The sequence below is a fragment of the Camellia sinensis genome, chromosome 11 (assembly GCF_055761805.1).
Source record: "Camellia sinensis isolate YWXY chromosome 11, ASM5576180v1, whole genome shotgun sequence".
Classification (NCBI taxonomy): domain Eukaryota; kingdom Viridiplantae; phylum Streptophyta; class Magnoliopsida; order Ericales; family Theaceae; genus Camellia; species Camellia sinensis.
The window spans coordinates 38886680-38912263 of NC_138971.1; the positions used below are offsets into that span (position 1 = coordinate 38886680).

General features: G+C 32.6%; 1 protein-coding gene across 8 annotated transcripts; it reads right to left on the bottom strand.

Moving 5' to 3' along the window:
- Window positions 1-145: 145 nt before the first annotated feature.
- On the bottom strand, window positions 146-5057 carry LOC114281758 (zinc finger protein 4). Of its 8 annotated transcripts, XM_082893768.1 has the most exons (4): window positions 4707-4975; window positions 4347-4463; window positions 1591-1640; window positions 146-1255 (listed from the first exon to the last, which is right to left on the bottom strand). In XM_082893768.1, exon 4 carries the CDS (start codon window positions 1150-1152, stop codon window positions 379-381), a length of 774 nt encoding a protein of 257 aa, XP_082749894.1. In that variant the 5' UTR covers window positions 1153-1255; window positions 1591-1640; window positions 4347-4463; window positions 4707-4975; the 3' UTR covers window positions 146-378. The 8 variants fall into 8 exon arrangements, with proteins under 8 accessions (XP_082749894.1, XP_028080120.1, XP_028080123.1 ...); XM_028224319.2 differs by lacking the exon at window positions 1591-1640 and having other exon boundaries at window positions 4707-4988; XM_028224322.2 differs by lacking the exon at window positions 4347-4463.
- Between the last annotated feature and the right edge of the window lie 20527 nt (window positions 5058-25584).

Below are 25584 nucleotides of genomic sequence, written 5' to 3' on the forward strand. Positions count from 1 at the left end.
AAAAGAAAGAAAAAAAAAAAAGAGGTTAGTTGGTTCTTGGCTTGGATTCACACTTCTGGTCTAACAAGGACTTCTGTTTTTGAACTTAGACCTTGCAAGTTCGGAAATGAATATGAAGTCAAAAACAAACAAGATCCCTTACAAGTTAATCCTAAAAACATACACCAGAATTAACATTAACCAAAATTCCCAATCTTTGGAAATTAATATCATCCTTGAAGGCAAAAGCATAGTTACTCAACCGGCACCAAGAAAAGGCAAAAAAAAAAAAAAAAACCTATAAGCTCGCTGCAATCGCTAACGCTTATCTCACTGTACAAGGAGAAAACATCAAGTTGAGACGCAAATTTAGCAGAAAATAATGTTGGGAATTCAAAGTTAAAGCTTTAATGTCAGATCAGGTGAAGACGAATTTGTTCTTGGTGCCGGAGCCATAGCTACAAAATTTATGTTCGAACTTTGTCCAGACCCAAAACCCAAATCGTCACTGACCCCGCCATTACTACTAAGTTGCCGGAAACTTCCTGGCCAAAACAGCTCTGTTTCATTGTGTTCCATAAAGATTGGCAACCCGAAATAGCTCTGTTCAAACCTCGCTCCACCAACTCCGGCCTCATGTGAAAAAGGCCTGGTTGACGATGGCAACACTCTTTGGTGCATCGAGGCATGAGCTTCAATCCCAAGTGATCGAAATGCAGAACCGTGAAGAGGTAGCGATGCCAAGCTGGCATACCTATCAGATAGCATTCCCATTCGCATTGCCCGCTTTGCCAGTGTCCTCTCCCTCTTGTGTGCATTCTGGTGCCCACCCAGAGCTTGGGAGCTGTAAAACTTGCGCCGACAATAGTTGCACGAAAATACTCTGGCTGCCGGTGGTGGATCATGAGCGGTTTTCTCATTGCTAGTGTCGTCCATGCCCTTGAACCCAACATCAGTGCCCTTGAACTCGACATCACTGGGATCAAAGCTCAGTGTTAAATCGAGGGAAACAGGGTCGGGATGTGGTTGAAGCTTTATTGAATTTGTGAGGCAGGAAGATGTGGTGCCGTTGGAGGGATCGGGGGTGATTTCTTGGATCGATATGTTGGAAGCAACTTGGCTGCTGACTTCGGACTCATCTTCGGAGTCTAGGTTGAAACTTGAAGGCTTCATGTTGGGTAGTAGGACAACTAAATCAAAAGCTTGATTCTTTTTCTTGTGAGAAATAGCAGGGGAGATTAATTCAAATGCTAACGGTTGTTATTTAAATCTTCGCCTGCATGTATCACAATATTAATTATACATTTCCGAGGGGGAGAGAGCAAATCTAGCCATGAAACAACAGAATATCATGATAGAATATAGAAGACAACAAATAAGAGGAATGACAATGGAGCAGTATGCGTGCGGGGGCTGGTTTATAGCTTCAATTTGGTCCTCTCACTCAAATTAGAGGTTAAAGTTCATTTTTTTAACGAGTGTCAGTCACATGAGGAGTATATGTAATAAATAAATAAAAATTGACAATAATTTGGACAAAATGACCAAATTGATATTGGACTGTCTAGGATTAACATCGTTCAAATTGAAACAATATACACAAATATTTACCTCAACAATTATAGAAGCTATCATGCCCACACCTTTACTCAGAATCATACCTTCAGAAAATATGCCAATTGTTTCACTTAATAAACATATAAATAATTATCACTGCGTTTATTTATTTATTTTTAGAACAAAATGTGCAAAGTGTGACATAAGGGGAGAAAATTCAAGTCTCATGCTTTTAGTTCATACATTTCATACAGTATTATGGCCATTTCAAGCAAAGATTTCTGGAAGACTAGATGCTACCCTAGGGAATCTGAGCATAACAGAAGCTCGATTCAATATGTGAAAATTTGGGTGTTCGAATACACAAGATCTATCAAGAAAAGAGTAGCTCATATTGATACCATTTAAGAATCTAGCCAAGAAATTCAACACACAACAAGGAATTCAACACAGGATATAAGTACTAAATCATCAGTGTGAATGGGGTATTGTTCAAACCTTAAAAAGGGAACTCATTGCTCGCCTCCACGAAATTTTTACAATTAAACCAGGTAGCTAGCACCTTAAAGGGTATTTAACTGCTTTCTCAGATTCTTCTTGTCCGCTAAACCCTCTTTAGAAAAATTGATTTGTACCTAAGAATTTTACTTTCCTTATTTTTTTATCATTACTGGTACCAGTAGTGGTGGTTCCATAATTGCATATTCTATTCAAGTGCTGAAAGTCTTCATAACGAAAAAGAGAATAAAGCCTCATCAATCACCCCACAAGAAAAGCATACATTGGAATTCAAAAAGAAGAAAGCAATGAAAGCCCCACATTACAATTTCTTACAATAGGGAATGAAATAACAAAAAACATGTGAATCATGGAAACTGGTTTTGACCATCTGTTTCGCAAACCAGAAATTAATTAACATCTAAATCCTACCTAATTTTGACCAAATAACAGATCAAATCTCATATTCGATGGCAGCGAGACAACTTTACAAATGGTCCTTGCCATGGACAAACCTACGGTAAAACAGAGTGGCCACAATTTCAGAGAAAATTAGCATGCTATGTATATTGGGCTTTCCTCTTTAAGAAAAACATAGATACCTAAAGCTTCAGTGCTTCAACGTGAAGTACGATATTGAATATCCTGACTATGGTGAGCTGACACCAAATAAGTAGTTATGTTGTGTATAGAGAAACTAATGCCTGAAAATTCTTCTTTGATCTTCGCATTCTGGACAAACTCGAGGAGAACTAGTTATATGCCACTTTCTTAGAAGTGTCAGTACTTCTTAACCATCAATTCTTATTATCATTATCAGGCCACCTGTTTGACTCAAATAAAAGAACTAACAAGCTCAATATGTTTTACCCCAATTATAAACAAGAAATGAGTACTTAGTCCTTTTGGACTGAGTGATTTGGGAAGTAAAAACAAGAAAAGAAAAGGGACACTGTCCTATACAATCACTTGTTCGGGTAGCTTAAGAGGAAAGAAAGTGAAGAAAAATGGATGGAAACCAAAATTTCATAAAAAATAAAACACTTCTGAATCTGTCGTAAAAGTGGAGAGATTTGGAGAGAGAGAAAAGAACATTATAATTCAGTTTTGTCCCAAAATTTAACAAAAACTAATTTTCTGTGCTCTACTCTTCTTGCCCGCATAAACTTCTTTTTCTTTTCCTTTCTCTCCTCTATATTTTCCCAACTAGAGTGAAAGAAAACACACTATTTTCTATTCTTTTTCTCTCTTCAATTATGCAAAAAAGAGTCAAGGATCCCGTGACCATTTCGCTTCTTTTCTTTTCTTTTCTCACAAAGCTTTCCATTGAGGTATTGATGCCCATCCTAATCTAAATATTTCTCTCAAAAGCAGCAACATATTTGGGTGTGGGTAGGGAAGAGGAGAGAATGGGAGAAAAGCTACATTCTTCCAGTATTCATAATTTTTTTTTTTCCCTTCATATTTTAAGGAAACTAAAAGATTGAAAAGAAGAAACCAACCAACAGAAAGATATGCAGACTCTACTAAATTAATTTGATATAGAAAAAGACCATATAAGGAGATTTGAAATGTGCAAAAATTTGTTTTACCATTTGCTTATCATAAATCTTCAACAAGATTAAGTAGCTTCAAAATTCACAGTGTTCCTGAGTTAACAAATCCACCATTCTTCTTTCTAATTTTATATATTAGTGTAGATATATACAAAAATCTAACTTCTTATATTAAGCTTGTGTCTGGATCATGGATTTATGTAGGGATTTAGAAAGAAACGAAGAAGGCAAGGGAAAAGAAGAAAAAATTAAACTTATATTTCATTCACATTATCCTCACATTTTCTCTTCCTTTTTCAAACCCCAACCCAAATCCATTATCCAAACATAACCTAAAAGGTGATTGTAAACCAACACAACAAAACACAAAATTGAAATAAGGGACACAACGCCTCCTCCAATGTAGACCTCATTCAACCTCAATCATTAAGAAGAAAAACAAGTCTATGAATAAAGGGCAAATATCATCTGTACCTAATTCTCTCTCCATGTTCTTGTCCCAAAACACTTATGCTGTATTTGAATATTGAATTTGAGTAAGGATTTGTAGAGTGAAAAGAAATGGGAAAGGAAAAGTGAATGAAATTGAAGCTAAATATTTTACACTTTCCCCTTCTAATTTTCATTCTATTCGCAAATCTCTCTTCAAATTCAAGATTCATACACAATCTAATAGTTTTCGAGATACGAGAATTTCGAAACAATTTAATAATTGTGAGTGTTTTGAAACAGACAAACAGAAGATCCCCCGCCAACCTGAAGAATCTACTGCAATAAACCCAAAAACCAGTAAGAAACCTCAAGAACATGAGATAAGAAGCTCACTCTGGAAACCCCAAAGCAACATAAAACCCAGTAAGTAACTGACAATACCTTCAACAAAGAAAAAAAAAATTGAGTGAAACCCAAGATCCAAAAACTAAAACAAGTTAACAGAAAAAGATAATATATCATCAATCATCAGAATTTAAAGAGAAAAAAGAATAAGAAGAAGAAGAAAGCTGTGTATTTATTTATGGGAGTGAAGTAAGTATCAAAACCAACAATCAAAATTAACTACAATTAAAAATGGGTAGTAGTAAGAATTTCAAAGGATTGTGGGTTGGAATTGCATACCTCAGTTTCAGTGGGTTTTTTTTACTTGGGCAAGTATGATATGATAATCAGAAGACAAGACAAGCTTGAATTCTTAGTTTTTACCAAATATGGGGAAGGTGAGAGAAGAGCTAAAAGAAAGTAGCTGAAGATAAGACCATGGACACGGAGAGAGAGAGAGAGAGAGAGAGAGAGAGAGAGGGGGGGGGGGGGGGGGGGGGGGGAGTCAGTGATAGCATAGAAAAGGCAGGTTACATAATCTTGAGCACTATTTTTGTTGAATTTTGGGCACTTCAACTAATACATATGAATTCTTCCTTCATAAAGGACCTGAAACATAATGGGTTTCAGAAAGTAAAACGCTAAGGCCCCGTTTGTTTCGTTGGATATAAAATGGAGGATATAATATGATGTGGGATTTAGTCAGGATATATAATGAATAGGATATAAGTATTGGATAGTATATCCCCCAAGTCATGTTTGTTGACTTGATATATAAGATTGGATATATGTTATGCATGTTTGTTTTACAAAATATATTGTGGGATATAACAAGTAATTTCCAAGATTGCCCTCATAATATTATATTATATTAAATTAAATTAAATAATATTATATTATATTAAATTCAAAATTTATATTAAATTCAATTCAATAATATTATATTAAATTAAATTAAATTAAATAATATTATATTAAATTCAAAATTTGTATTAAATTAAATAATATTATATTAAATTAAATTAAATTCAATAATATTTATATTAAATTAAATTCAATAATTATATTATGTTAAATTAAATAATATTATATTATATTAAATTAAATTCAATAATATTTATATTAAATTAAATTCAATAATTATATTATATTAAATTCAAAATTTTATATTAAATTATATTATATTAAATTCAATTCAATAATATTATATTAACTTAAATTAAATTAAATAATATTATATTATATTAAATTCAAAATTTGTATTAAATTATATTAAATTCAAAATTTGTATTAAATTATATTATATTATATTAAAGTAAATTAAATTCAATAATATTTATATTAAATTAAATTCAATAATTATATTATATTAAATTAAATAATATTATATTATATTAAATTCAAAATTTTATACTTATTAAATTATATTATATTAAATTAAATTCAATAATATTATATTAACTTAAATTAAATTCAATAATATTATATTATATTAAATTCAAAATTTTATATTAAATTATATTATATTAAATTAAATAATATAATATTATATCATATTAAATTCAATAATATTTATATTATATTAAATTCAATAATATTAAATTAAATTCAATAATTATATTATATTAAATTCAAAAAAATATATTAAATTATATTATGTTAGATAGAAAAAAGGGTAAATTGGACTTTTTACATCATATCCCCACCAAGGGGATATGATATAATGGGGGGGTGTGGTATTGTATATCCTCCACTTTTGGGGGATATACAATCCCACCGGATATTATATCCCCTTCAAAAAAAAATTGCAAACATGGGATATATGGACCCCACCGGATATAATATCCAATCCCAATCTTTATATCCTCCAATCAAACAGGGCCTAAGGGCATCCACAATGAGGATACTCAAAATTGTTTGTTAAAATGTATTATATAATAAAAAGTGATAAAAGTAAGATTTAAAATGTTTGTTAAGATGTGTTAAGAGTTTGTTAATTTTAGAGAGGGAGTGGTGGTGCAATAGATGTGTTAAAGTGTGTGTTAAATATATATATATATATATATATATATATGTATATATAATAAATAAAATAAATAAATAATTTAGTTTAATCAAAAATTTCAAATCTAAAATTAAATTTCAAGTCCAAAAAACAAAAAAAAATTTGCCGTTGATCGGTCAACTGGCCGGACATCTGGCCGGTCAACCCGAAAGACAAAAAAAAACACTTCCCTTCGCTAGCTAAAGTGCTAGCCGCAGTTAACAAATAATTTAGCAACTGACGCTAACGAAGCCCACTAACACACTGTTTAACGCGTCCATTGTGGCATCCAAATGTTACTGTAGCTACCTAAAATTTGGCCACTGATACTAACAACACTACTAACGTGTCCATTGTGGATGCTCTAAGGCCTTATTTAGTTTGTGTTTCAGAAAAATTTCAAACAAGGCCTAAATTATTAAAAAAATTAAATAGGTAAATTTTGACAGTTATTGTTTGAAATAATTAAATTTGAAAAGGGTATTTTAGAAAATTAAATAAAGCTAATCTTAGAAAGCTAAAAGTTGTGACAAAATTTTATGTTCTAATGTTATATATTTTATATAATAATATATATAACATGGATGCACTCATACTAACATATTTTCACCATACAATAGGGCAAAATTTTTCTCATCCCTTTATTAGGGAATTTATTACAAGAATGATATCCTCGTAGTATCTTTGTAAATTATGACAAAAATGATAGGTAAATAAAAAATTATAATTTATCAAATCATTATGTATAATATTTTTCTATTTTTTTGTTTTGTTTTATTTGTATGTCATTACTCAAAGTATAATATGATTGACTAAGATTTATGTTAAATATAGATTTCTGTATAATTAAATTTAATCTCAGACTTCTATTGCATAATCTATAAATTATTTTATATTCTTAACATTGTTGCAGATGAGACCAATTATACACTCTAAATTAGAAAGTTAGGGTGACAAATTCTATGGTTAATTTTTATCAAAAGCAAATTTTGATTTTTTTTTTCTTTGTTATGACGAGATTTTTATGTAATTTTTACTATATTATGAGATTTTTTTTTTTTGTGTTGTTTGTGTTGAGTTTTCTATCATTTTCATTTGTTCATTATTTTTTGTAAAGTGAGAAAGCAGCTCCTTTTCAATTATCTTTTATTTAAAACAAAAAAAAAAAACAAAAAAATGAAAGTACTATTTATTTATTATTCTTGAAGTAATGTTTCATATGAATTAGCAATTATTTGTTATCAAAGCAATATTCTACACCAATAATTAAGCAAAACATCAACAAAGTGATTATTCTCACTTTATAAATCAATCACCATTCCGTTTGGGGTGTTGATTTTTTTTTTTTTTTTTTGACTGAAATAGTCAAAAAGTTAAAATATCTAATTACATCACTCTTTCTATTTTTTTTGTACGTTTATTCATAAAAATTTTAAAAAAAACCAACTAAAATAATTACTTCCCAAATATACTAAAAAGTTTATACTAAATTATTTCTTTGTACGTTTTTTAGATTCTATTTTCAATTTACTCAACCCTTTGTGCTCTCCAATGGACGCCCATAACTCTCCCCATCCCCACCTCCACTCCTCTATTTGTACCTTTGTGTCATGACATGCACAACACGGCTAGTATAGTCCCATATCATATTCATATTCATAATTACATTCACATTTTTTCTTTCACCACTCATAACAACTAGGTCTTATTTATCGTAACTTAAAAAAATTAAAAAGTCAAAAAATTACTATCTTAGTTAAATTACATCATCTCTCTATCATATCACTTCAAATTCAACTCATATTTCATAAAAAATTAAAAAAATACTCTTATTTAAATCGTCTTAAACAACCTTAGATGCATGTCAACTGGTCACCAAAAAGAAGGCCATGGGCATGGACCAGTACCATCTCCGAATGTGGCCCCATAAGAAAGAGTATTTTTTTTCTTTTTTCTTTTTTAGGATTCAGTTCAGAAAATGTTATATAAATTAATAAATTTTATCCGTTCAAACAAAAAAAAAAATGCTTGGTTAGAGTTTTTTAAAAACTCTTTTCAGAAAATTATACTTTCTTATTTTTCGTGTTCTTTTGTTTTTACTGATTTTTTTTAATATTTTGAGTAATTTTTTTTTACTTTTTAAACATACCTAACATAAATATACTTAAAAAATAAAAAAAAAATTGTGAAAGAAACCTTTTAAAAATGCACTAAATACCAAAAATACAAAAAAAAAAACGAGAATTCAATATATTTTTTATATTTTTATGTATTTATTAATTTTTAAAAATATTTTTTCACAAATTTTTTACTTTTTAGATACATCTAAATAAGGTGCATCTAAAAAAGTAAAAAAAATGTTTAAAATTTTAAAAATATTCACTAAAAACAAAAAAATACGAAAATCAAAAAACTCAATTTTTAAAAAACTTAATCCAGAAAACTCAAACCAAACTTATCAGTTTTTTTTTTTTAAATTAATGGATGTGTCGTGTAATAAAGAAATTTAGGTAAATTATACTTTCAACTTTATAACTTGATTCAAATTTTATTTTGTCCTTGTTATTTCAAATTGAACAATTTTATCTCTACATTTTTTTTTTACTTTAATTTCAATTTATTTTTTCCATTCAAGTTGAAGGTTAAAATTAAATTTTTATTTTTTTATTTTTTATACTTGTCACTCTCTTGAGGTGTGTACAAGTAGGAGAAAATTAATAGAAATTTAGACCGAAAAATCAAATTAAAATTGAATTTAAAATGTGAACTTTAAATTATTCAAATTAAAATAATATAAAAGACTAAAATAAAATTTTAGTCAAACTATAAAGATTAAAAAAAATGTAATATACCCAAGAATTTTTTAAAACTAAAACATGCCATTCCAATGGTATGATATGTCACATAACTATACAAAGTTTATAAAATTTGTTAATTTGTATAACATTACACATTATATTTAGATTGAGGCCTCGTTTGGGAACAGGCTAATTTAGTAACTTTTTGGCTATTTGACTAAAAAGGTAGGTAAAAAAAACTTGTATGTTTGGGATGACTTTTTGGCTAATTACGAAAAGATGTGCAAAAAGTAGAGAGAAAAGAGAATCTTTGACTTTTTGGTATGGGTTGTTGGCTTTTTGGCTAATTTGGAGAATCTCTATGGCCAAGGTTTTTTTTTTTTTTTTTGGTTGTCTAGATAATTTTGTATGTATATATATAAATTTTTAAACATATTTTAAAACATCTGAAAATATGCACACAAAAAAATTGCATTAAATTCTAATTATTTTGACATTATTTCACCTTGACGAGAGCTTATGAATTGTTGTTAGCGTGATCTACTAAATTTAAAATTCTTGCTCTGGAATTAGCCTTAATGTCTCTGGAAATAGAAATTTGCTATTATCAGTATTCTTCACTAAGGCAAAATCATAATAACTGCACACTTTTAAAAGACACCCAGACTAATTGAAAAGATTTCCATTAAACAGAACATAGTCCACACAAGTCATGCCATTCATATGTATTATGTTGGAGAATTAATAAACACATTGTTGAGTTTTCAATTTAGGGTACAAATAGGACACAAGTATACTAAAATTCAACTCAACTTTGATCTTGTTCCAGCTGGCTAGCTTTGATTTTACATCAACTATTATCTTCTTCTTCTTCTTCTTATTATTATTATTATTATTATTATTATTATTATTATTATTATTATTATTATGCTATAATCAGATATTCGGATCAACTTACAAATATCTTAATAAATCTCTTGAAATTAGCAACTGGACAAATTTTCAATGATCCCTAAAGATAATTCAAACTCAAGACTTTGAATTTTTCAAGTCTTTACCACTCAGCCAATTACTTGAGATTAATCAACTATTGATTTTAATGCTCAATAATACTAGATTTATTATAATTTTATATCATATTATTTCTATCATATCATTTGTTAATACAGTTATAATATAATAAGTCCCAATACTTATGTTATTTTCAATTCAATGAGATAGTCACATAATATCATATAGGGGAAATAATTTTTAAATTTTTTTTTTTTAAAAAAAAAAAAAAAAAACTCAAAGTTTGACCCTTGTAATAAAACAAAACTTGAATTTTTAATTTTATCAATTTCAATATTAAATTTTTTATTTGGTTTCAATATAAACTATTTGTCTATTTTCATTAACTAAAATTGATGGAAATATGTGTATTTAGTCATTAAATTCAATAAAAAAATGCATTTAAAATAGTTTATATATACCTACATTAAGTCTAATGGCTAAAATATTTTTTTTCCGTTGATCTTACTTAAAGAAAATAGGTGAATAGTTTATATTGAAAACAAGTTAAAAGATTAGTGTCTAAATTGACGAAATTGAAAACTTAGGATTTGTTTTGTTGAAAGACTCAAACCCTGAATTTTATTTTATTTTATTTATTTATTTATTATTTATTTATTTTTTGTAATTGTCCCTATAATATAAAGAAATGGTAAGTTGAAGATGATTCTTTATTGTTTATATATATATATATATATATATCCTCCATTCCAAGTTATTCGTCTATTTCACAAACATTTTAAAATTGTTTATATTTTTTAATTTACTATAATACTTTTTCAACATTTTTGTAAACTTTATCTACAAGAACTAATTTAGACCTTCTAATTTGTGAAAAAAAAAATGTATATATATATATTTTTACAAAAACACATTAGCATTTATTAATCCGATTGAGGGGCACAAATGTAGAAAATAGAGAAACAAAACTGAGTGGTACTCAAATACTTCTATTTGGAAGTGACTTATGGGCCCTTTTTTTTTTTTTTTTTTTTGGAAAAAAAATTATCAATAAGTCTTATTTTGTTTATAAGATTACTATTGAGTTCTATCAAGTTTCAATATCGACAATTAAATCTTGAAAAATGTTTGGAACCCCCACAAAAGATGACTCCCATGACTCCCACTGATGTATTGACCATTGATGTGTTTGAATTTTTTTGGAGAATTGTGTCTGATAGTGACATGAATGGTTCAGACCATTTTGGGGGTTGTAAGGATTGTATTTTGTGAGGGTCTCTATTATTGTTGTTAAATCTTATTTGTGATAAAATCTTCTCAAAAAATTCATTCCTCCATAATGATGTATCTTATCCCAATTTCACTTCTCATTTAATATGAACAATTTCATAAAATTTTTTAATCAAAGTAAAACTATATTTTTTAATTATAAAAATTATGATATTGTATTAAAAAATCATAAATCACATTGAAAAAAATTACCAATAAATTTTATTTTATTTTGAAAATTACTATTGAGTTATATCAAATTTCAATATTAATAAATAGCCCTATTTTGTTTTATATTTTATATATTTTTATAAAAAAATATTTCAATTATTCATAATATTTTATTTTATTTTATTTTCATCATTAAAATATTAACCAAAAATTTCATAAATAATTTATTTTATAAGAAAATTATTTTAATAGTTGAATTAAATGAATTTTCATAAACAAAAACATAAATATAAAATTTATCAACTATTTCATGCATTGAGAAATATATAAATTTGTCATAATATTATTTTCATAACTCTTTGGAATTTTAATGGAATTTAGCCCTTTTAGATTATTTACACTAAAAAAAATTCAAATTTGAAATAACAAAAAATGATGCGTTTAATACCATAGTTGTTGTTATTTAGGATTTTTTAAATATAATATTAATAATTTTTACAATTGAAATTATAAATTTTAATTAAGTTAAAATTATTGTTAATATTAAAAGAGAATGGCAAAATTGGGATAAGATATACTATTATAGAAGAATGAATCTTTTCAAAATATTTTATGACAAATAGGATTTAGCTGTTCATATTGAAATTTGATAGGATTCAATAATAATTTTGAGAGCAAAATAGGACTTATTAGTAATTTTTTCTTCTTTTTCTTTTCATTACTTTAGGGTCAGTTTGTTTAGAATGTAATAGATAAAAACTAAGCGAAATAGAAAAAAAAAAATTAACTTTTATGAGTTTATTTACCTTGAAAATGGTAGAAAGTATAAGAAAATTAATTTTCTTATACAGCTCATATTAGTATTATAACTAATTTTTAATTTCTTGAAAAAAAAAACAAGAAAACACAAGAAAAATTAAATATCTAAGTTATTTATAACTAAACTTTTAAATTTTTCTATCTCTTTCTTACAAAATTTTCAACTTGTGTGTGTGATTTTCCGACCACACTGCCCGCTTAGTAACCAGCTGGAGAGCACTGGCAGAATAGATGGCACTTGACTGACCTGTAATAGAAATATAAGAATCCCGCGGTGGTTTCGACCACCCGGGGGCACTCCGACGATCAAGTCAGTATATCTCTCAAAGATAAATCAAGTACTAAACTCACAAGCTTGAGTATCAAAAGCATACCTTAGACCCATGGGGGTGCCTCTCTTTTATAGTCAATACAATCCTAGTCCTAAAAGGAGCCTGGCCCTAATGGACTTAGGATTACTGCTAATCTGGGACTCCCAGTGGGATTAGGATAAACTCTCTAAGAGTCTTATCTTTACCCAAACTGAAGTCTTCTTCCAATCTAGGACTCTTGTCCATATCCAAGTTGAGTTCCCTCTTTATTTTAGGACTCTTGTCCCTTATCCACTTATCTCGGATTCCGATATCTTCGGAGATAACCTCGGCCTTGCCGAGATCACCTCGGCGTCACGATCAGGACACGTGGCACCTCGGCTGACACGTCGGCGTCACCTTGCCACGTGTTGGTACTCAGAAAATATATCCCCACAACTGCCCCCTAGGTTCTATTACCTCGGCATTCTGAGGTGATGGAACCTACACTGTTTCGTTCATCTGTGCCCCTCTGTCCCAGATCAAACTCGCCGACCTCAAAGTTCCTTGAACTTTACTGTTCACTTCTGTCATGTATCAAGATTCATGCCTTCCAAGCTGCTTGAAATCGCACCTCCTAGCCGAGGTTCTGGTTTTATTAATTCGTAAACTCCAAGAGCTTTGCAACTGCTCTACTCACACTCTCTGGTGAGTTTCCTGATTTCCAGTCATCTATTTGACTCCGGTGATTTTCATATCGGCGTTCATTTCACTTGGTAGGTTCATAAACTCTTTACTTGCTATTAAGTTCAATCTTTCATAACTCTTCTGAATCTATTTACTTGCCATCTGTTGCCTTCTATTTTCGTCTCTCTTCAAGTTTTGAATTGTTTGAATGCCTGGCACTGTTCTTGTCATATCCGCTTTCTGTTGCTAGCATCGTGTCTGGGTCATTACTTTCGTGTTCTTCACATACTTACTTTGTGTCTGCGCACTTGGCTTTATTCTTGAACTTTGTCGTCTTCTTGACTATTTTTCTCTTTTTTCATTAAATCCTCTGGCTTTTTCTCTTTCTAACTCTTTTGCTTAAATCCGTCATTGTTCCAAGCTTTCAAGCTTCTGCAACTGTCTTCGTTCCTCTCCTCCAGTGAAGCTTACGTCATTCTGTCACTGTCGTCAGACTTCGGCAACTCTCATTCCGGCTTCCCTCTTTCTGATAAGCCACTGTTCCTCCTGGTTTTATTTCTTGTTGCTTTCCAAGAAGCTCTGCTTCATTGTTAATTACCATTGCTGTTTTATCCGTTGTCTCCAAATCATCTTCTTGAATACACACTGTTCACACATCTGTTGATTTCTGCCACTGTTCTTGGCTTGACACATTTGTGCAATCTTTTTGTCTTGATTTCTTGGTAGCTTCATCACCATTCTTGTTTATGAATTACATTCTTGTTTCTGTTTTCTGTGTCTTTTTCCAGATTCTTGCTTTCAATCTTTGCCTTCAAACTCCGAGGTGCCAATCGCCAAGAAGAGCTTTGATCAAACTCTTCAAGAGGTTGATGCTGAGCTCGTGGCTGAGAAGGCTGCTGAGAAGTTCTTTCCAACTGTCTTCTGGGGGTGAGACACAACCTACCGCTGATGCCGAGTAGTTTGCTTCCTTCTTGAAATTGATGCCGAGGTAGCGGTAGAGAAGCTCCTCCAACTGACTGCCGAGGCTGAACCATTATCGTCCGTCGAAGCAGATTAGTCCGACGTTCTTGCTTTCAGTCCCTAGTTCTTTAAGGTCTTCATTTTTGTACTTGCCAATCTTCTCAGCTCTTAACAAGCTAGTTGGTCATCTCGGATGATCATATCTCGGAAACATCTTTCAGTGTTTATCTCGCCTATACCAAACTTGTAAATTGCTACAAATTTCAACAAGTGGTAGACTTCATAATCTTCGGTTAACTCATCTTGTAATTTGCTCAAGAATTTCAACAAGTGTTAACATTCCTTGCTCCTTAATTATCATTCCTTCCCCCTACACCTTCTCCCTGCCCCCTAATGTGAACGTAAGTTGTACTTAGGATCACATTAGGGAAGTTGGCTTCGTGCCGTAGTCACAGACCTGATGTGTTCTTCTTTCGCCGATGTATTAAATCTTCTGGTATTTAATTCACCCCCTTTAGACCCTCTTTCTCTTGGCCTTTGCAAACTATCATCGCTATTTCTTGAAGCATTTATTCATTTTCACAATTCTGGTCACCACTTCTGGCGTGCATTTAGTGGTTCTAATCAAAACGACGTTTGACTCTAGCGAATCTTTTGCCGACATTTAACTTTGTGCACTCTTGTCCCTTAAACATCATTTCGGTTTAACTTCGGTTAAGTATCATCTCAGTTTAACTTCAGTTAAACATCACCTCAGTTTAACTTCGGTTAAGCATCATCTCAGTTTTTGAAGTTTTTCCTTTTTTTTGTCGCTTGTACTCTGGTACCTTTTTGTTCTTTAGATAATGTAAGCTCTGCATATGGCCGATGTGCCTCCTTGTTCTTCAATGTCTAATTCAACTTTCCTTCTCTGAATGAAGCGCTCTTCGTCGCCCTCCTACACGAGGATTTTCTTCAGTGTCTCTTCACTCTTTTTGGCTGGCTCCTTGCCGACATCATCTAGGACCTCCATGTCCTCGTCTTCAATCTCTGCCTTCCCTGGTTCCCGAATGTTGCAGGTAGTTTTCATTGCTGCCATGGAGCAATTCTTCACCTGCAGTTGATCCCCTCTGACTCTTTCAATCCCATGTTCTGTGGAGAACCGCAATAGTTGATGCAACGTTGAGGGAACTGCCCCCATTGCATGCAACCATCGCCTTCCCAAGATGATGTTATAAGGTGAAGGTGTGTCAATCACGACGAATTCTGTTTTGATCTTCTTCTAACTGCTCTTGCAAGATTCTATACTTAGAATATTGTGCATGCCTTTCATACTTTGCCTCCTTTGTGCAATCTTCTCGGGGTTACATACCTCGGGTATAATAGCTACAAAACTTTTACTTCGGCAAGATACTGACCTGCAAACTTTTCATAAATTCTAACAGGTGTGAAACATATACTACTCAATGTTAACTTTGCAAACTTTTTCTCAAGTTTCAACAAGTGTTTAAACGGTGATCTCGGTCTAGCCTACTTGTAAATTGCTACAAATTTCAACAAGGATTAACATAACAAGTGTTAAACAATAATCTATTTGTAAATTGCTACGAATTTCAACAAGTGTTTAAACAATATACTTAGCTTTTACCTCAACCTGTAAATTGCTGCAAATTTCAACAGATGATCACATGTCGGCTTAACATTATCTTGTAAATTGCTACAAATTTCAACAAGTGTTAAGCATCTTCTCTGGTTTAACCAACCTGTAGATTGCTACAAGTTTGCAGACTATAACCTCGGCTTCACTTCGACTTGTAAATTGCTACAAATTTCAACAAGTGAAGAGAAACAGTAATCTCGGCTTAACTCCAACTTGTAAATTGCTACAAATTTCAACAAGTGAAGATAAGGAATCAGCTTAACTCCAACTTGTAAATTGCTACAAATTTCAACAAGTGAAGATAAGGAATCAGCTTAATTCCAACTTGTAAATTGCTACAAATTTCAACAAGTGAAGATAAGGAATCAGCTTAACTCCAACTTGTAAATTGCTACAAATTTCAACAAGTGAAGATAAGGAATCAGCTTAATTCCAACTTGTAAATTGCTACAAATTTCAACAAGTGAATTAAGGAATCAGCTTGACTCCAACTTGTAAATTGCTACAAATTTCAACAAGTGAAGACAAGGAATCAGCTTGACTCCAACTTGTAAATTGCTACAAATTTCAACAAGTGGAGACAAGGAATCATCTCGGCTTAATTTCAATTAAGCATCATCTCGGCTTAACTTCGGTTAAGCATCGTCTCGGCTTAACTTCGGTTAAGCATTATCTCGGCTTAACTTCGGTTAAGCATTATCTCGGTTTAACTTCGGTTAAACATCATCTTCGGCTTAACTTCGGTTAAGCATTATCTCGGTTTAACTTCGGTTAAGTATCATATCGGCTTAACTTCGGCTAAGCATCATATTGGTTTAACCAACTTGTAAATTGCTACAAATTTCAACAAGTGGTAACCGCATTCTTCTTCTCTTTGCCCCCAATGTGAACTTAAAATCCACTTGGGTTCTCATCATGTAGCTTCGACCTTGTCGCCGAGGTTGAATTCAATCCGAGGTTGTCAGCCTTGGTTTCTCTATTGATCTTACTTGGCTCCAACCTGAGTTTGATTTTCGGCCTCGCATCGGCGAGTCGTTTCTCTTTTCTTGTTCCGATGCCTTTGTTCTTGGCATGTCTTCCTCGGCCCTAGCATACTTCTCAATTCTGGCCAACTTTAGTCTGATCTTGTGTGTTTCCTTTTTATCTTCTGGGATTTGAGATCTGCTCATTGTGCTCTTCTCTTCTTGGACTCAGGTCCTGAGATCTTATCTTCTGGAATCTTGGATCTACTCACTCAGGTTGAGCTCTTCTTTTCTCGGACCTACTCATCTAGGCCGAGCTCATGTCTTCTGGGATCTGGGATCCGGGATTTGCTCACTCAGGTTGAGCTCTTCTATACTTGAATGTTATCTTCTTGGGAGCGCTCATGCCCCCTGTCTTTGCATCCCTTCTAGAAGGGTCTTCGTTCCTCCGCAGGTATCTATCCTTTCATACCTGAAGGTCGTCTTCGTTGCTTCGATCTGTTGTTTTTGGTGCGTCACCTTCCTGGCCGGCTTCTTTCACTCCGTGACTCTGGTCACGAGTGTCTGTGTTGCTATTGTCCCCTTCAACGTCGAGATCAATAGGTCTTCCACTCCCAGCAGGAGCGTAGTCTCTAATCTAGTCATTCTGTTCGTCATTGGCCATCTATTCTTCTTTCTTTCCCACAGACGGCGCCAAATTGTGTGTGTGATTTTCCGACCACACTGCCCGCTTAGTAACCAGCTGGAGAGCACTGGCAGAATAGATGGCACCTGACTGACCTGTAATAGAAATATAAGAATCCCGCGGTGGTTTCGACCACCCGGGGGCACTCCGACGATCAAGTCAGTATATCTCTCAAAGATAAATCAAGTACTAAACTCACAAGCTTGAGTATCAAAAGCATACCTTAGACCCATGGGGGTGCCTCTCTTTTATAGTCAATACAATCCTAGTCCTAAAAGGAGCCTGGCCCTAATGGACTTAGGATTACTGCTAATCTGGGACTCCCAGTGGGATTAGGATAAACTCTCTAAGAGTCTTATCTTTACCCAAACTGAAGTCTTCTTCCAATCTAGGACTCTTGTCCATATCCAAGTTGAGTTCCCTCTTTATTTTAGGACTCTTGTCCCTTATCCACTTATCTCGGATTCCGATATCTTCGGAGATAACCTCGGCCTTGCCGAGATCACCTCGGCGTCACGACCAGGACACGTGGCACCTCGGCTGACACGTCGGCGTCACCTTGCCACGTGTTGGTACTCAGAAAATATATCCCCACACAACTTAATCAAATATTTATATGAAAACATATTTTCTTTTCTATTTCTTTTCTTTCACTTCATTTTCTTTTACTTTCACTTTCACTTTCTATTAAATTGTATTTCCAATCAAACGAATGCTTTATCTTATTGTTTAGAAAAAAACATGATGGTAATAATATCATGTATAATTGAAAATGATGTCAAGGAAACAATGGAGACGCACGTTACAAACGTCATTGTTTTTAAGACATTATTTGCCTTATGGTTAGTGTGCAATGGGATATAATAAATGGGTAATATTAGGGATATTAAATTTTCTATTAAATAAATGATTAAATGTTTCATATGGATGTGGGATCCGCAATTTTGTAGACTACACACCTATATAAAATATTTAATCATTTATTTAATACAAAATTTAAGACCTATAACATTTTTCATGATAAATTGTCTTCACAATATAATGAAGTCCAACCTATATGGTATGTCAAAAGGCTTCTCTGTTAGTGTGCAGTGAGACATGATAAATTATCTTCACAATATAATGAAGTCGACCTATCTTGTGTGATAATCTACGTTTTTTACTTACGAAGATTTGAAAATTTACGCGATTCATGATTCAAAATAGATTAAATTGTAATAATTTTTAAACAATTAATACTAACAATTTAAACCATCCAATACTTATGAAAGTGATTTAAATTGTTGTTTCACAATTAATAATTTGACACAAACAATTTTTATGTAGAAAAAATCACGTTTAGAGCACCTCTAATTGTGATTAAAAAATTATAAGTGAAACGCCACTAATCAATCCACTATGAAGAATGAAAATACACAAGATTACTAAACAATTTACCCAACACTTTGTAAAATTGTTTTCCACAACTTGTGCCTCTTTCACCAATACCTTTGTCTCGGAAATTGATTAGTCTAATATTGAATCCACGACACCCATGTCGAATCCACGACAACAAACCGCTTCGGACTCCTTCAAAGCCTTCATGCTTGAATCTTCGGAATCCACCAAATAAAATCTCTTTGAATAGAATGATTAAACACTCCTTTGATGTAATCAATTTAACTCAAGAGATAAACTCACAAAGGCATCAAGGGAAACAATTAAAAAGCTTTAGAGAAAAAACCTAACTCTCAAGAATAAGATCTGAAAGCTATAACCCTAAAATTTGACTTTTACATAGCTTTATAATGAACAAGGTCATGGAGACCGCTCGAGCTATGGAATGTTTGCTTGAGCAGTGTGCCTTATACGTGTGAAATCAAAACTGCCGTCGCTCGACCCATCACAAGGTTCACTCGAGCAAACATTGACCTCTCCTAGTATATTTGCAGACAAGTCTAACTTCTGGGAGTAGGGATTCTTCGCTCGAGCGACCACTCTGTCGCTCGAGCAGTCCATGAAGAATCAAACCACTGATTACAACTGCAAAAAGCATTTGCTCGCGAAATTGACAACACAAGGGACCTAACAATCTCCCCCTTTATCAATTTCCAGACAAAACACGTCTAACATTTGAATCCTAACAAACTCACACTCTACCAAAAAAAAAGAACAAAAAAAAAAACTCTACCATTCTAAATATAGCGTTTCTAGTTTAGACCCGACCCATTTTGCACTCTAGGCTCGGGTTTCATAGCCTTGTATGGTTGTTCATATCTTTTTTCCTTATTCTTACTTGAGTTGGCAATTGGGCTGTATCGAGCATGTTTGGAACATGTTGGTTGCTTAATTTTCAAACTTTTGTTGCCCAGGATTTTGGTTCTCCACTCGAGCGAGATTTGCAAACACTCTGTACTTTTACAGGTCTGCAAAACTACTGGGAGAGTGTATTCTATGCTCGAGCAGCATTTCCTATGCTCTAGCGGGTGGGCGCTCAGGCGTTGGTCTAGTGTCTGCAAAACTACTGGATGTGTGTATTCTGCACTCGAACGGAACAACTTATTATGTCTGACACTCGAGCATCACTTTTTGTGCTCGAGCAGACTGTGCGTATATCAGTTCGCAGCAGCACCTTTTTATATCACTTTTTCATATCTTTTGTCCCAAAATCCTAGATCTAGAGCCTTTCTCTCTAAAACTCCCATTCTCTCTACATTTTCACCCAGATCTAGTGATCTCTCTACCTGTGTTCCTTTGTTAAAAAGGTAGAGCGTCTCAAGAACTCCGTTTTGATATGAGTAAAAGCTGGTTTGGGTGTCTTTGAAGTTCCTCTATTGTTGCATTGGTCTTCTAAGCTTGAGGTAGGGACTTTCTATACTCTCTATTAGTTTTAACTTGGTTCTTTCTTGATGTGTAAGAAACATTGGATTTTGAGGTGATTTTAACAAACTTAGGGTTTGAGAGTTTAAATTCAAAAGAAGGGTTTTCAAAAGGATGTTTTGGGAATGGTCATGGGAATGAATATGAACTTGTGTTACTTTAAAATAGATGATTTGGTGGTTGGGATGAGATTTGGAAAGAAATGGGGTTTTGCCCTAAAATGTTCAAATAATCATTTTGCATAAACAATGAAATTAGAAATGGGAATATGAAGTTAGATGAATGTTTATACAAGTGGTGGAGTTGGATATGTGTCATCTCCCACCCATGGAAATTTGGATGATTTATTTGTTGTGAGATTGTATATCTGTTTAGAAACATTTGTTTGGACCACCGGTGGAGGATGGTTATAATTGTTGTAGAAATTGCATAAAGATTAGGCAAACTAAAACTAATCTCTTATCGGTTGTCATTGAATATGACTATGTTTAATACATTGTATATATATGATGTTTGGGAGGAGAAATGGGATGGACTCCATTAAATTAAGTTGGCCTGTGTGTCCTGGGTGTAAGTCTTGAAAACCACGCGTATATACATGAGTGTCGATTCGCGTGGACGAAATTTTCGTAAAATGATAAATTGAAGTGTTTGTGTGTAATGGTTGTGTAGTAAGAAAATCACTGAGTTATAGTCTCACTTGAGTTGTCTGAATAACAATGGATGTAACTCATGAATTGAGGAAATATGAAATGACATGAAACGAACTGATATAAAATGGATTAGGATAAAATACTTGGCATAGTATGGTTATGGAAGAAGAGTTGTAAATGATTTTATCTTTGAGCATTGGACATGCGCATCATGTTTATAACTTTGTTAAAGTTCATATATTGTGTTAAATTCTTTCTACTGGGCTTTGGCTCACCTTACTTGGAAAATCATTTTCAGGTACTGGTGACATGCCTCCTCCAAGGACTTAGCTTGGGAGTGCTTAGGAGCTGAAGGCTCTGCTTTGTTATTTTTGTATTTATTCTTTGTACAAGCCTAGGACTTTATATGTATGGAGCTTAAGACTCTTTTATTGTACTCAAGCGTAGTCTTGGAAAACTGCAAGCCTGTAGGACATTATTTTTTTGATCATTATGTTGGTATCACATGCTATAGATTCAAGGAAAAGCTTATGAATGTATACCGCACGTGTCACATTTTGTGTATCAAACTCTAATGAATGAAATAATGTTGTTTAAATTATATTTTAGCTTATGAGATGGGTTTGTTGTATTTATTTTGAGGCGTTACACTAAAAATATCATTTCCTACCCATTCTGCAAAGAGAATAAACCATCTGTAAAGAAAACAAACATTGCACAAATACTCGAAATGGATAGATAGATGATTAGTGATTAGCAGTGACAAAATAAACCAATAATTCAAATAACCCATAACAAAATAAACCAATAATCCAAATAAATCATAATCCCTAATGAATAATCCCAATAAACCAACCCCAATCAAATACTCTCCCCTTTTATCTGGGAGAGACAAAGGATACAGTCATAGGGGCCAAAAACAAACAATCAACGTATAATCAAAATAAGAAACAACAAAATATGTCCGTCAAAAAAAAAAAAAGAAAAACTATCAAAAGTAGAGAAACAGAAAACCATCATGTATATGGCGGTGGTGGAGGCTGATGCTGCATATGAAGCATGGAAAGTATTTGTGCAAGTTAAAAAGAGGACTGGTCCACAGTATGTTCTATCCGACTAGTGGAAGCCTCTAATGTAGTGAGACGAGCATTGGTAGATGTCTCTAAGTTAGTGAGACGTGCATTATATACATCCATCTAAGCTTCCAAGTGATCAAAGCATACAAACATAGCCTACTCTACCTGGCGAAGCTGTCCCTGAATGGTATAAACAAGACCAGGCTACTCCCCCTCACCAACAACTGCAGCATCTAACTCAGCTTCTTCGTTCATCTGGTCCTCATCTACACCTGAACTACCCACCCTTAATATAGCCCCCCTTAACATGAGTTTGACTTTGGGACACGGTCTTTTTAGTGATAAGTTTGATTGGACACACAAACTTATCACCTAAAAATGAAGGGATAGAAATTGAAGAGAGAATCTGATTGATAAGAAACCCATATGGAAGACCTAAGGATTTTTTCCTTTCAAACACTGAAATAATCTTTTCAACAATCATTTCTCGAAGATTAATAGGAAAACGACGGTTATACAATAGAGCACATATCCTCGATCCTGTGAGATGTTAGAACTATAGGTAGTGACATGAATGTTGGCACAAACAATGATGTTCAAAAGGCAAAAATGATGAAGGAGTTCGTTTTTCTTAATAAGTGCCCCAGCAATCCAAGTCCAGGGTGTGCCACATATTTCAGAAGCCACCATGTCAAAGTCAGCATTTTGGGAGGCAAGGGATGAAAAGTGACAATTACGCACAAGAGGAATATTAAGAGAGGACTGAATAAACTCCACACTAACATGGAGCTCCTTAGAACGAACCCATGTATAACAGTTTCGGATTTAACCCGACCTATTTCAAGCTTTAGATCCGAAATTTCATAGATTTAATTATTTAGCAATTTGTTGATAGTTAAGTTGAGTTGTTGGTTATGTTTGAAACAGGTTGGGAGTTAGTTTTTCAATAGAGTTATTGTCTGTTTCACTTCTGGGAATGGGCTATATTCGCTCAAGCGGTCTTTTCATCATTCTAGCGGTCTCTTGTAGGTTTGAACATCTAGAATGGGTCATTTTGAGCTCGAGCGATGTTTTTGCCACTTATTGTGCCTGAAGCTCGAGCTGTGGTTTGGTCGCTCGAGCAGTCTATACATATATCAATTTGGAAAAAATGGATTTTTGTCACTTCTTCTCTATCTCTCTCTCTAAAACACCTCTAACCCTACTATTTTCACCCTATCTAGTTCTTGCTTTAAACCCTCAAATACACCTCATTCATTAATTTCTCTACCATGGTTCCTTGGAGAAAAATGTAGAACTCATCGGAAGCTTTGTTTTAATCAGAGTGGATGTAGTTTTCGACCTTGTCAAACTTCTACCCTTGCTCTCTTCCTTTTCTACTTTTGAGATAGGGATTTCTTTAATCTTTAGTATGATTCTTAGCTTAGTTGTTTGCTCTTTCAAAAGGTTTAATCGTTTTAGAAATTTTGGGTTAAATCTAGGGTTTTATTTTGAAAAGTAAAATAAGGGTTTTTCAAATAAATTCTTGAGAAATGTTGTGGGAGTGTATATATTGTTAGGTTGTTTTGAGATTTTGGAAATTTATTTCTTAAATGTGATTTTGAAGATAAATGAGATTTTGTTATAAAATCATTGATATTTGATTTATGAAAGAAAAAGAAAATATGTTGGATTTTGAAAAAATAAGAAGATTGTATTTGTTGATGATAAGAGTGGAGTTGAATATGTATTATTACTCTCATTTTGAAATTTATGATATTATATCTATTGTTGAAAAGTTATCTGTTGAGAAGAAATATCTATTTTGGAATTTCGATAAAGGATGGTTTGGATTATTGCTCTCATTTCGAAATTTATGATATTATATCTATTGTTGAAAAGTTATCTGTTGAGAAGAAATATCTGTTTTGGACTTTCGATAAAGGATGGTTTGGATTGTTATACAAATTACATGAGCATTAGGTTAATTGAAACCAATTGCTCACACATCTTGCATTGATCATTGTTTTATACTTAATAAGGAAAATGTATTGTTTTGAAAAAAAGTGGTGTATACCTTGATGAATTTGATTAAGGGGTGTGGTTGTGGTATATTATGTTAACTTGTGTGTCCTTGGGAAAAGTGTAGAAACCCTTATGGTTAGGTGCCGATCATACCGATTAGTACCAATAAAATGGCTTTGGTAGTACTTGTATAACCTACTAACAAATACGTACCTAGAGATTCCCAATATTTTGTATCCACTACCCTGTTTTCTAATATAAAAGAATATTTTCATGAATTGATACATAATATTAGCATTCCATCATTTTGAGATCGAAAAGTATAATGTTTTGTAATGGCATGCATGCATACACCTTATGACTTTATTAAGTTTCAAACATTGTGTTTGAATATCTCTACTGGATTTTAACTCACCCTACATGGAAAACAACTTTCAGTTACTGATGATATGCCTCCACCAAAGATATAGTATGGGAGGACTTAGAGCTAAGAGTTTCTTTTTGCTTTTTTGTGTAATATATTGAGTTAAACTGACTTTTGTTAAAACCAAGCAATGACTTAGAGAGATGTAGTTATTAGGGCATAACCTTACTTGTACTTCTTTTTATTTCAATTCATTTACACATGCCATATGTTATAGATTCAATGTTTAAGATTTATGAATGTATATATGCAAATGTCATCTTTTGTACACGAAAATAAAAGTAATGAAAGGCTAACCGCTTATCCGGGCTATTGGTACAGAACATATTGGCAAAGTCCACTCGATCCATGTAGGGAGCATTTCCACATCATTTAGCCAGACACATCAACATTTTCAATACAAAATAACTACACAGAGTTCATCAAATAAATAAAGTAATCAAACGAATCAATAACAAATAGTTCCACAGAATTTATCAAATTATCAAAGTCATCAAGAGGAGTACATATTGAAGGTGATTAAAATAATACTATTTGCAAAGAGATTTAAAGGAAGCATATTGTATACCACCCGAATTACCTCAAATCAATCTCCTTAATCGGAAATACTCTAATCTCGATATTTCTCCATGGATCTCCAAAAATAACTCTAATCTTACTTTGATAAAATCTACAACTCTCATATGCTATATCACCAAGACGAAACAGAATTTCCAGATTCAAAACCACTTAAAGATTGAAATTAAAAGGACCATTTCAGATTTTTGCTAAGCCCAGCCTTCTTATGGTTCGCAGAGAATTTTGTCTAGCTTTCAAAACATTTTTTG

Bases quoted from the DNA above. Each gene is read 5' to 3' on its own strand.
- LOC114281758 (XM_028224317.2), bottom strand. From the start codon at position 1,152: ATGAAGCCTTCAAGTTTCAACCTAGACTCCGAAGATGAGTCCGAAGTC.